The sequence below is a fragment of the Pogona vitticeps genome, chromosome 3 (genome assembly GCF_051106095.1).
Source record: "Pogona vitticeps strain Pit_001003342236 chromosome 3, PviZW2.1, whole genome shotgun sequence".
In the NCBI taxonomy this organism is placed as follows: domain Eukaryota; kingdom Metazoa; phylum Chordata; class Lepidosauria; order Squamata; family Agamidae; genus Pogona; species Pogona vitticeps.
In genome coordinates this window covers 196,221,226-196,234,282 of record NC_135785.1, presented here as the reverse complement: position 1 = coordinate 196,234,282, position 13,057 = coordinate 196,221,226, and the positions used below count along the sequence as shown (strand labels likewise).

Below are 13,057 nucleotides of genomic sequence, written 5' to 3'. Positions count from 1 at the left end.
AGATAATACCAAATTGAACAAAATAGCTAATGCCCTAGAAGACAGAAATAAAATTCAAAATGACCTTGATAGGATGGAGGACTGGGCCGAAAACAACAGAATGAAATTCAGCAAGGATAAGTGCAAAGTGCTGCACCTTGGAAAAAGAAACCAATTGCACAGTTCCAAGACGGGGGATACCTGGCTCAGCAAAACTACAAGGCAAATGCTATTTTAGGCTACATCAATAGAAGTATGGTTTCCAAATCCCACGAGATTTGAAACTATACTTCTATTAATGCAGCCTAGTCCCCCTCTATTTAGCACTGGATAGGCCTCAGCTTGAATATTGTGTCCACACTTCAAGAAGGATGCTAACAAATTGGAACAAGTTCAGAGGAGGGCAACAAGGATGATCAGGGGGCTGGAAACCAAGCCTTATGAGGAAAGGCTGAAAGAATTGGACATGTTTAGCCTTGAGACTGAGGGGTCATATGATAGCACTTTTCAAATATTTGAAAGGCTGTCATATAGAGGAAGGGCAAGATCTGTTCTTGATCATCCCAGAGTGCAGGACATGCAACAATGGGCTCAAGTTAAAGAAAGCCTGATTTCTGCTGAATATCAGGAAAAAATCCTAACTGTTAGAGCAGTACAACAGTGGAACCAATTACCTCAGGAGCTGGAGAATGCTCCAACAGTGGAGGCATTCAAGAAGAATGTAGGTAATCACCTGGCAGGTATGCTTTGATTGTATTCCTGCATTGAACAGGGGGTTGGACTTGATGGCCTTGTAGGCCCCTTCCAACTTCCTTTTTCTATGATTCTATGATACTTTTGTCTAAAATCTTTAGACTAAATATCGAGGGTTGTTTTATACACGGAAATAAGTCGAGGAGAGAACTGCATGATTGCAAAACTGCCCATACCTTGCCTCTGCAAACAGGCTTTCTTCAATCACAAGGCTTAGCTGCCACCAATCATGAGGCTTAGCTTCCTCCACTCAGGAGATTTAGCTTCCTCCAGTCATGAGCCCTATGTAACTGACATCAGCTGATGCTGAACAAACCAATTGGAACACACCTTGTTGGAGGTGGAGCATGAAGGAAGAGGTCAGATGCAACAGGGACTGGTAATGTCCGAGCATTCTGAGCCCAGAGGCTGAATAAAGTGATAAGCTCAAAGCTAAGTGTGATGCATAATATGACAGTACTGGTATACAAATGTTACCTAAGTATTAAATAAAAATGTATTCTGTTTTATGTTTAAATATTGATTTCTTAATTTTGGGTTTAAAAAGTGGGGATGTCTTATATACTGAAAAATATGGTAGTTCCCAGTGGGTCTAGCTAGCCCCTGGAAGAGGAGCTGAACAGACCACTTGAGCAATTTAAACTGTTATCCTGAAAACAGTATATAAATAAAACAATTTTAATTCCCATGCTTTAAAAATGCAACACTTTTAAATCCCATGCCTTAAAAATGCAGTGTTTATATCTGTTCTGGAACCCTGATGTCCTGATTTAGAGGAAATATTGAAAAAACACTTTTTCATTTTGGTTATTATGAGAAATTTTTTAAGAAAGTTTATTCAAAGATGCAGGATTTGTCAAAGCTAGGTACATGAAAGGATGAAGGAAGGGGTGGATCGGAGATGAAGCAAGCAGACTTATCTGCAGTCCAATAAACCATAAGATGATTACATCTGAGCTGTGTCTTATTAAAATAGTAAGATTTAAAATATAAATACATTATGTGGATGTATTTCCATTTTCAAAGGAAGCCTCTGCATTTCTGTTCATAATACATTAATTCACAAGTGTGTTGTTTCCTTAATTCCCGAAGCCTTTTCCATAAGTGGATATAGCCACAAGGCAGTGGAGGTTTGAAATCGGAGTTTTCCTTCTTCTAGATGGGCTGCCTTCGAGGGCTGAGGAGCCCCACCTACCTGGAGTCAGTTCGTGTCGTTCTGGCAACTCCTGCAACGTCGCTGAAACCAGTTGTATCGGCTCTTGCCTTTCCACTGGACTATTTCAGCAATGTGGAGAGGGGGGATTTGCTGCTTGGGTAACAGCCTATCCTCCATATTATTTTACCCGGGCTTCGTGCTCTGGAGAGAACACTCCAGCTTCACATACAGCGTCAAAACAACACAGGAAGTAGCAGTTACCGGTTATAAGTCTTTGCTCGATTGGCATAGAGCATGACGCCAGGGGCTACTTCTGACAGTAGAAGAGGTCATTGCACCTCACTAGGTAGATACCGTAGCAGGTGCTACCTGGCCACAGTCTGTTAACTTCACGGGGTACATGGGGTTTACGGTGAAACCCAACAAGCAGATCGATAACTGTGCACCATGCAACAATCGTAAGAAAATTTCTGCCCTAAAGTTGGGCACCTGGAATATACGGACAATGACCACTGGTTCTGCAAAAGTAAAAAGTAAAAAAATGTGCTGACAAATACATAAATGCAGGTCATAACTTGTATTTTTCTTTGGAAGTAATTAATTAAAATGTGCTTAACATGACCTGAGAGAATATTATTTATTACTTATATACTTTACTTATACTTTTGTGGCTGACAAAAAAAGTAAAAGAAGAAAATATTAAACTTTTGGTTTTATGGTGTATCTCCTATTTTGTTTCACAGGTATTGGAAGAAATTTCATGTTACCCAGAAAACAGTGATGCAAAAGAACTTAAACGTATTTTAACACAACCTCATTTCATGGTAAGTAAATATTTGGCATTCACATTAATATGGTATAGTTCTTAGCATTTCTCATTTTCTTCTGCATAGAAGAAAATGGTAACTGTAGCCAATAAATTTGGGAATAAAAGTCTAACTATCTACACAGAAGTATATTGAATCATTTATTGAGATGAACTCTTACAATATGTTGACTGACAGTGGATGGTGCTTCCTATCTGTTTCAAGTCACAGTGAAACCTGTAGCATCCAGGTGCAATAATTTTACTGTCTAATTCAACCTTACCTGGGATCAAACTTCATTGAACTCAATAGCATTTGTGAGTAGATATGCATGTTGTTGTTTAGTTGTTAAGTCATGTCCGTCTCTTCATGACCCCATGGACCAGAGCATGCCAGGCCCTCCTGTCTTCCATTGCCTCCCAGAATTGGGTCAAATTCATGTTGGTAGTTTCGATGACGCGGTCCAACCATTTCATCCTCTGTCGTCCCATTCTCCTCTTGCCTTCACACTTTCCCAACATCAGGGTCTTTTCCAGGGCTCTTCTAATGAGATGGCCAAAGTATTGGAGCTTCAGCTTCAGGATCTGTCCTTCCAGTGAGCACTCAAGGTTGATTTCCTTCAAAATGGATAGGTTTGTTCTCCTTGCAGTCCAGGGGACTCTCAAGATTCTCCTCCAGCACCACAGTTCAAAAGCATCGATTCTTCGGTGGTCAGCCTTCTTTATGGTCCAGCTCTCACTTCCATACATCGCTGCTGGAAAAAAACATAGCTTTGACTATGCAGACTTTTGTTGGCAAGGTGATGTCTCTGTTTTTTAAGATGCTGTCTAGGCTTGTCATCGCTTTCCTCCCAAGAAACAGGCGTCTTTTAACTTTGTGGCTGCTGTCACCATCTGCAGTAATCATGGAGCCCAAGAAAGTAAAACCTGTCACTGCTTCCATATCTTCCCATTCGATTTGCCAGGAGGTGATGGGATCGGTGGCCATGATCTTAGGTTTTGTTTTGTTTTTCCAGTCAACCCTCGACTTATGAACTGCCCTACTTGCAAACAATTCAACTTACGAGCCGCTCCGATAGGGAAATAGGGAACCCAACATGCAAACTTCATTCCAGTTATGAACCGAAAAAAAGTGCCCCCTCCCTCCCTGCCTCTCAGCTGAGGGGGGAAAAATGGCTTTTAAAAACACCCAGCGAGGGAGCCAGGCAGATTTCCGTTCGTAGATTATTCCACAGCCGAGGGGCCCCTGGTGAGAAGGCCCGGTTCCTTGTTCTTTTTTTCAGGGCCTCTCTTGGCATCAGGCCCCTCAGCCGTCCCTGCTGTCTTTGTCGGGTGATTCGAGTAGACCTGGGTGGGTGAAGGCAATCTGCCAGGTATAGAGGTCCCAAACTGTTTAGGGCTTTATACGTCATCATTAAAACTTTGAAAAAAGGTCAGAAACTTAAGAATAAATGAAAGAAAGTCACTTACCAGGCCTTGGTAGCCCCCGAACTGCAGGAAAAACAGACCAAACAGCTAAAAGCTGGGAGCTTGGCAGCCATTTTGTGCTGTTCTCCGCTCCTGCCCCCCCCTCTCCCTGCCTAACAGCTGATCGGCTGGCTCTTAAGAGGGTTCCAGAGGCTTGCTCAGCACCTAAAAAGGCAGGGGAATAAAGCTGGAAATAAAAAATTGCTGCTTTTCCCTTGCCCCCGGGAGGCTTCTGAAAGCGGGGGAGCTTTATTCCCCTGCCTTTTTAGGTGCTGAGCACCTTCTTTAGCTTTTCTTCCATCTTGATCTTCTAATTTGCTGATTTAATTATGTGATTGATTTATATATACTTTGATGATTTTATTTGATTGTATTTTATAATTTTTATTCTTTTTTGTAAGCCGCCTGAGTAGACTCTGTCTAGAGGGGTGGAGTAGAAATCGAATAATTAATTAATTAATTAATTAATTTGTTTCTACACCTTTAGTTGGTTTTCAGGGCTATTTTAGTCTCTTGCATTAAGAATCACCAAAGTATTTTTTTTTAATCCTTTGATTTTGAGGCGGGTGTTGGACTTGCAGCTATAGGACTGCTAGAAGGCTGATACATCTTACATTACTTCCTTCATTTTATTATCTATGACAGAATTTTTCCCTACCTTGCTGATAACCACATCAGCTGCTCTGTTTTCCAATGACAACTCTTCCGCTTCCGTACTTTCTAAATGTTACGTATAGTTTTGTTGTTATTGCCAGGCTCAGGTTTTCCTTAGAAATATTAATGCTGGAATCTACCTGTATGTTTTATAGGTGAAAAGAAAAGAAAAAGAAAGAGTTAAAGAAAGAGAAAAATGTGGTGGCACTTTAAAGTCCACTTTGTTTATATTCAAAGCTAGCCTGTGTATTTCATTTTTTTCTAAGAGTTCTTGCGCCATTGTGAGTCTAAGGAGCACACAAGACTTTACAGTAGCAAAACCAATGGTATTGTGGCACCTTTAAGACCAAAAAGTTTATTTCACTGTGAGCTTTTCATGAATTACAGTCCATTTATTCAAATACATTCTTCACATAGACTCATAGAATAATTGAGTTGGAAGGGGCCTATAAAGTCATTGAGTCCAGCCTTTTGCTCAGTGCATAGCACATTCTCCAGATGTGTTTGAACAAATAGATTGTAATCCACAAAAGCTCACTCTGAAATATATTTTTTAGTCTGGTACACAATACTAATGTTTGTTTTCATTGTTTCTGAAACAGACTAACATGACTACCTTTCTGAAAAAGACTTTGCAGTGTATGATATTTATTTTACTTGTTTAACATGTTCATGTACATTTAATAGAGCTACTTAAATTAAACCTATGAACTATAAATTATAAATTGCTTCTGAACTAAGCAACTCTGTTGTTATTTTGTTTGGACTGGATATTTGCTTCGTGTTTCAGAGGACTACTTTTCTGTCTATAGATTCAGATTTAGAAACTGAACGTCTTTGAGCAGCATTTGGAGTTTTTAACTTACCACATATGTATGCATTGCTATGGATTAAATGGAACCTTGTCAGTCAGTCATAGGATGGTGTTCAGCCATAGCCAAACTGTGGCATGGCCAGATAATCTAAAAATGCTGTAACTAGTTTAGTCTGGTCTGTAGTACACTACCTAAATCTGCAGTGGACAACATGAAGAAATTTATCACACTTTATTCTTCAATTTCATTTTATTCAAGGGGGTCAGAGGTGGGGAAATTTCTTCAATATTCCCAGATTGCATAACGTTATGTAGATTTTCTGATAAATATATATTTAGCTTATGTTTTTGTGTGTGTACCTAAGTTTTATACAAATAAAATCAGATGTGCCAAAAAATTAGTAGCATACACACACATAAAAATATTTCTTTTCTCCTTGGTTTGATTTCCAAGTCTGAAAGGTAAGATATTGGATAGTGAGAGTACTGCACGTGAAATGGCATGATGGTGTATGAAGGATATGTTGTCTTTTTGTAAAAGCAGAGCAGCACAAGAGATTCTGGACTGAAACACCTCTGTCTTCTTTATAGGCCTTGCTTCAAACTCATGATGTAGTGGCACATGAAGTTTACAGTGATGAAGCATTAAGAGTTACACCACCTCCCACATCTCCATATTTGAATGGAGATTCTCCAGAGAGTGCCAATGGTGATATGGACATGGAGAATGTAACAAGAGTGCGACTGGTTCAGTTCCAGAAGAACACAGATGAACCAATGGTAAATACACCACTGCTGTTTGTTCCATTATCAAAATGTATGGCAAGCATTTAATCATTACCAGTCATAAGTCGTGAAATGTGCACAGACCACACAGAACCTAGTTTGAGGCCATTTTTATTTTATCTTATATACAACTATTTGTGATAGCGAATACTTGTTTAATGTACTATTGAAGAATACTCAGTGAGGTTTAGTAAGTATTACAGATACGCAATAAGATATAATATTGCATATTATATTTCACTATATTTAAGAACAGATTCCTTTTAATTTCTCATGAATGGTATTAACGACTTAGCCAAACTTTATCAATATTGCTACAGTGAACTCAGTTTTTCATGTGACTATCCTCACATAGCCAAAAGAGTATCATCCACAGACAATACAGAGGTATTAGGAAGTATTAGCAGAGGTTTTAGTACACAGCATCTTTACAGGGGAAAAATGTGAAGGAAGGGACCCAGCTAAAGACCACTGAAGACTGATCATACTCAGTGCTGATAGAGTGGTGGCTGACTATTGGAGGAGGGAAGCAGAAGGACTGTTGAAGGAGTAATGGGTGGAAAACTGGCCTCGTTGGAAATGGAATGGGTGGAACTGTAAATGGGAGCATTCCACACTGCAACTTTTTGTTGCACATCTGACTTTTTTTAAATGTAAGCAAAAGTTTAGTTCAGACAAATGAAAAGAAAAAGAAAAACATTGAAATGTTAAGAAATTTAAAATTGTAATTTTAATGAAGAAATCAGAGTGTTGTTAGCAAGAAGGATTTGTACAAGTAAACAACAATATGAGTATGCTCAAAAAGTTACATGCAGTTAAGCTCCCATCTTGTGGTCTGTTATTTGGGAAGAAGTCTCAGGGAACTCAAGGGGGCTTCATAGACATAAAGTGTATACAATCAACTCCTATTGTGAAGAGAACACCCTCTACCAGGGAGAAGGTGATTCTTTCTTCTCCTCCTCTAAGCCCTCCCCACCACAAACATAACAGTTTCTGCATTGGGGTGATGGGAATCCCTCAAGGGAGGAGTGCTGCAAGGCTTGGAAGAAAAAGAGGAAGTCTCATTGCATGAGAAGCAAGTTGCTCATACATAAAGCACTGGATTTAACTAATTTTATAGGATTGCACTATTAATTTCTATTTTAAAAATGTGATTTATGAATGAGCCAGCAGTAGATTTCTTTGAAAATTACGTATAACTTCAGCTTCTGAAAAAGTCATTTATAGCTAATTGCTGTTGCTAGATATAAATCCTGGATGTAGGAAGCTTTAGCCATCCAGATATTTTAGGTTACAGCTGCCACTGTTCCTTCTCATTAGCCATGCTGAATGGGGCTAGTAGGAAGGGTTGTGTTGCATTGAATGAATTTATTGATAGAATCCCATCATGTTTTCATAAATTCAGACAACTTTTCTACCCAAATGAGGCAGGAGTGACCATGAGGATTCAGCTGCATAAAAGTAATGTCTGAGTTGTTGTATCCTTGGTTGCTTTAAAAAAACTCATCCCTATGACTGTTTGGTAGTAGTTTGTATAAGTGCAGTGATTGAAAAAGTGACACAATGCTAGTTGCTGTTAGAAAAAGTTGCCATAAACTGAGATATGCTGGTGTCACATTTCTTCTGCCCACATGGGTGCACCCTAATGGAAACATTTTCAAATATCTGACCTTGATTATAGTATTTGATCACTCTTACTGTTAGCTGTTTTCTGAAGTGTTTGATTTCTTTTACTAGGGAATCACTCTAAAAATGAATGAACTGAACCACTGCATTGTAGCAAGAATTATGCATGGAGGAATGATTCACAGGCAAGGTAATATTGGCACACATTAGCACAACTTTTGTGTGAAATTCTCCAAATAATCAGGCATCATTTGAGCTTGGTGGCATTTAGTCGATTTTGAGTAGGAATGATTAAATAGTTGTGGTATTGTACCTCTTTATTCTAGTGTGTCCTCTTGCCAAACCAAACTATATAGGATCGAATAGAAGCAGTGTCGTGATGAACTGCATTCTTGATGAATTATAAGATGTACAGAATACTACCTGCCAGGTCTGAGATCTGCAAGCTGAGTGCCAGCAAATAACTTGCTACAGAGTTAGCAAATAGATTTTCCAAGGTAAATGGTATCTCAAGAGTTCAGTTGTAACCCAGCTCCAAGCATTGCTTAGGTCACTGGTTCTGAGTCCCTAAAACAAACAAACTTACTGCTCAGTGTGGTCAGATATACATCCCAGATTAATTTAAATGAAGTCTGCCTCTGGTTTATAAAGTTCTATGGTCCACTTCCTGGTGTGTATTTTAATAACACGTCTTTGTGTGCAGTACTGTAATGATTGGAATGGGAAAACAGAAACCAAGAAACATTTGAGTATAATTCTTGTATACTGTTGCAGTGTCCCCAAGTAAAATATATAAAACCTGATGAGAGCTAAATAACAGACTATGGTAGTAGCATCAAGAGTGATGGTAACATTGCAAGTATGAGCCAGGAGACTGCTGATGTGTGCATTTCTATGGTGGTAGGAGACAATTACAGTGGTGCCTCGCTTGACAACATTAATTCGTTCCAGCTAAATCGCTGTAGAGCGAAAATGTCGTCAAACGAAATAAAAAACCCCATTGAAACGCATTGAAAACCATTCACTGTGTTCCAGTGGGCTGAATACCTGCTCTTCCAGTGAAGATCCTCCATACGGCGGCCATTTTCTGGTGCCTGTTAAGCGAAAAAGCCTTCCTAAAAACAGCGGGGGGCCATTTTCTTCAGCCGGTGGCCATTTCGAAACCCGACAATCAGCTGTTTGCTGATCATCGTAAAGCGAAAATCAGTTCCTGAAGCAGGGAACCAATCATCACAAAGCAGAAAAACCCCATTAAACCATTGTTCAGCAAGGCAATCGTTAAATGAGGCACCACTGTACTGACAGGTGTCATTTGCAGTACTGAAGACAAACATGCCCAACATGGGACTGTAATTTTACAGATCCTGCTTTGTGGCAGTGTGTTATATGCGTTAAATGTACAGAGATTTGTTTGAGTAAAATGACTCTCCCTCATCCCAAAAAGAGCAGAGTGTTCCTTTCAAAGAACCAGTTAAAATTAATAGATGGAGTTAAACGGTCTTCTTTATGATTACTGTGAATCACCCACATGGGTGTTCCATACATGCACGAAACCTCGTCTGAACCTTCCAATGATTCTGTAAAAGACATGAGAGCCATTTGAAGAAGCCCCTGCTCCAGCTAACTGAATCTTGGGACCGGAACAGTCTCCCCTCAGTTCCTTACAGCCTCCACTTAGCAAACTTCCTCATTATATTGAGCTTTAACTCTAAAGAAACAAAAGAAAACAATTAGCTGTTAGTAGTTTTCCCTTCCCCACCTTTCCCAAGGCCTCGGACTGTTACCAGCAGCCTCACCTCACTTTGATGGTCCCTGTGGATCTAACTAAGAGATACATCATCTGTTGAAATAAAATACATCTTACAGACAGTAACCCCAAGTGCCTCTAGTATCTGGACAATGCACATCCTGCTCGTACCTGTCTTAACTAGGCACTTCATTAAACTGCCCTCAGATATTGCCAGTTCCGATTGAAATTACACCTCTTGGAGAAATCTCTGCAAGCTGTGAACATCATTTCTTCTCAGCCCCACTCTATACCACTCCATCCTGTCTGCAAGTCAGTTTCCAAATCTGTTTTCATGGACAAGGTTTGCCAGTTACCAGGGAGCATGGATGGGACAGCAGACTCTTGAAATGGGTCATGAACATAATAGAGCTTTGTAGCGTTCACCCTTATTATGTTAAGTAGTCATGCATATTCATATTGCAGGGTAATGTTGCTGAGAGGTGGAGCCGAGAGATATGTAAAAAGAGGAGGAGTCAGAGTCAGTCAGTGAGTTAGAGAATCAGTGAGATCAGGATGGAGAGATAGAGTGTGGTATTTGGGAGATCTGAGGTGTGGTTAGAGTGAAGAATGAATAAGAACTGTTATGACAAGTAGAAGGTTGAGATTGATGATAATAGAAGTTACCTATGATTAATAATCAAACATCTTTTAGTTAAAAGACAGCGAAGTTTGGACCTGCATCTTCATCCTTCCATAAGTAATGTTGATTTAGTGATCAACTGGTGGCAGTGGCTGAAAAGGAGTATTTGTTTGCCTTGATGTGCTCTGTGTTTGGGGAGTCAGGCAGGGTCCATGAGGGGCGAATACCACAAGCTCGTTTACCAATTGGCAAGGACTTCCTGAGTCTCTGAGGGGTCACTTCTCTAGAGCTGTGGCATCTTTGGCTTTCTTGAAGAGAGTTTGCCTAGCTGATATTTGCAGGGCAGAAACATGTAAAGATTTCAATCTTTGGAACAGATAATCTCTTCTCCTTAGCACAACAATACACCCACAACAATACACACTAATCACCCATCTACAGAAAAAGCCCATCTCACAGCCATACATACTGCACTCTCAAGCCAACTACACCAGAGCGCAGAGTGCTGTCCTCTGAAGATGCTGGCCACAAAGTCTGGCGAAACGTTAGGAAGAACAACCTTCAGAACACGGCCAAAGAGCCCGAAAAACCCACAACAACCATTAGATCTTGGGCGTGAAAGCCTTCGCAAATATAGTTTAATCTTTATCCAGGATTAGAGACTGGATGTTAGAGAAAAGAGGAACACTGTCTTTGGAAGTGTGATCATCTCTTCTATTTTGGTATGACATCCATCTGTCCAGTAAGTGAGCTTGCCAGTCTCCTATGTGTGATTCAAGAGACCACAAAGAAAAAGGGCAAGTTACTTACCGTATTTTTCGCTCCATAAGACGCACCTTTCCATAAGACGCACCAATTTTTAGGAGAAGAAAACAGGAAAATATAATCTGTTTTCTTTGCTCCATAAGACGCACAGACTTTCCACCCCCCTGTTTTGTGGGGGAAAAGTGCGTCTTATGGTGCGAAAAATACGGTACCTGTAACTGTAATTCTTCATGTGGTCTTCTGCGCATCCACACAAACTGCACTACCTCCCCTCTTCTGTCACACTTCTGCTTGTTGGGAGCATCAGTTGACGTTCAGAACTGAGGGGAGATTTGGGCACCAAGATATAGTTAGCGGGGAGGAGGGGCTTCTACTGACAGCTCTCTTGTATTATACAAAAGCTCTGGAAGGTGCTGGTGAGGTTTTGCGCACACATGGAATGCCCATGTGTGTGAATTCACAGACACTCGAAGAACTACAGTTACAGGTAAGTAACTTGCCCTTGTTGTGCAAGAATTGAAGCAAAATGTCTCTTTTTATTATAATTCAACACCTGATTATTCTCATGCTGATATTCTCATTCTGAAAAAATTAGAAATGATGTCTTCAACTCACTCCTGTTACCAGCCACACAGAGGAATATTTTTTTTAGAGAGAAGGAAGATACTTTGAATGAACATGAAATCATATTAATTGATTACAGAGGCTTGTTGCTTAACAGTGGCTGAAATCCTGTTTGTAGTGTAAGCCAAGGCATAACTTTCCATCTGTTCCTGCTTGGTAAACAAAGTGTCTGTGTCCTTGAGAGTCATGATAGGAGCAGTTTGTCTACCAGGGGAAATTGATGGAAAGTTACACTTTAGGTTATGCAATGAGCAGGATTTCAGTCAGTGTCAGCAAAATAATGGGTAAACTTCAAATAAAAACAAATTTGATCAATTTTTACCTTGTTTTTTGCCCCCAAACACCAGAGCTGTGAGGTTTTTTCATATACACAAGAAGTATACATATATTTTTCTGCATTTCCGCTTACAAAGGATGTTCTAATGGAAGATGTCAAACCTCAATTTTTTAAAATGTACATGAGAAATTGTCACATGAGATGGTAACTGTTGCGATGAGACAGTAAGGGCATTACTGTATTCCTCTATTGCAAGGTAGTGAAAATCTTGGAGGCCATGAGCAAGAGCAAAGAAGAAAAAGTTGATGTTCAAAAGGAGGCAGCTTTATTTCTCAAATGTTAAATTGTGAGTTTGCATTTATTGTGTTTGTGGGTAGAGTCCTAGAGAGAGACTGTGGAGTAAACAGAAGCAAAAATCTGATTTGGACTTGCTCAATAAAAGACAATCATTTCTCTACCTCAGAAATTTATTTCTGATCAGAGTTGCAGTCCTGGAGCCTGTGAAGAAAATGGCAAGAAGTTAAATGGAATGATAGCATAAGAATATAGTGAAGTAAGAAAACAAATGAATAGGAAGACCTATCTGGATTCTCCATCTTTTTTCCCAAAAAAAGATTTGAACTTGAAAATGTTCATTAAATCTATTTTAAAAATCTTTAAATAATCCTTCAGTTTACGAAAACAATAAGCCATAATTTTAAAAGATAGCCAGAGAGCAATTAAAAAGTGAATAATTAAAAGGAACATCAAAAGAAAGGTAGCATTAAAGAATAGCATCAAAAGAGCAGTATTCTAAAGTATTAAAAATGTGGGAGCACTATTTGGTTATTGATTACCTAAAATCAGGGATGAGTACTCGAGTCGCAGAACATTGATGACTCAACTCGGGGGGTTTTCTTCTTTGATGAATCGGACTTACCCATCCACCCCTCAGTTTTTCTGGGGAAAAACCTATTTTTAATAGAGACTCAAACTTGGGACT

General features: G+C 39.6%; 1 protein-coding gene across 16 annotated transcripts in view; it reads left to right on the top strand.

The window, feature by feature from the left end:
• CASK (calcium/calmodulin dependent serine protein kinase) overlaps nucleotides 1–13,057 on the top strand; it is a 233,893-nt gene that overhangs the window by 160,486 nt on the left and 60,350 nt on the right. For all 16 annotated transcript variants that reach the window (XM_072994219.2, XM_072994217.2, XM_072994211.2 and 13 more), the window contains 3 exons: nucleotides 2,632–2,712; nucleotides 6,220–6,408; nucleotides 8,152–8,230. In XM_072994219.2, coding sequence (XP_072850320.1) covers nucleotides 2,632–2,712; nucleotides 6,220–6,408; nucleotides 8,152–8,230 — 349 coding nt within the window. The remainder of the gene's footprint in view (nucleotides 1–2,631; nucleotides 2,713–6,219; nucleotides 6,409–8,151; nucleotides 8,231–13,057) is intronic.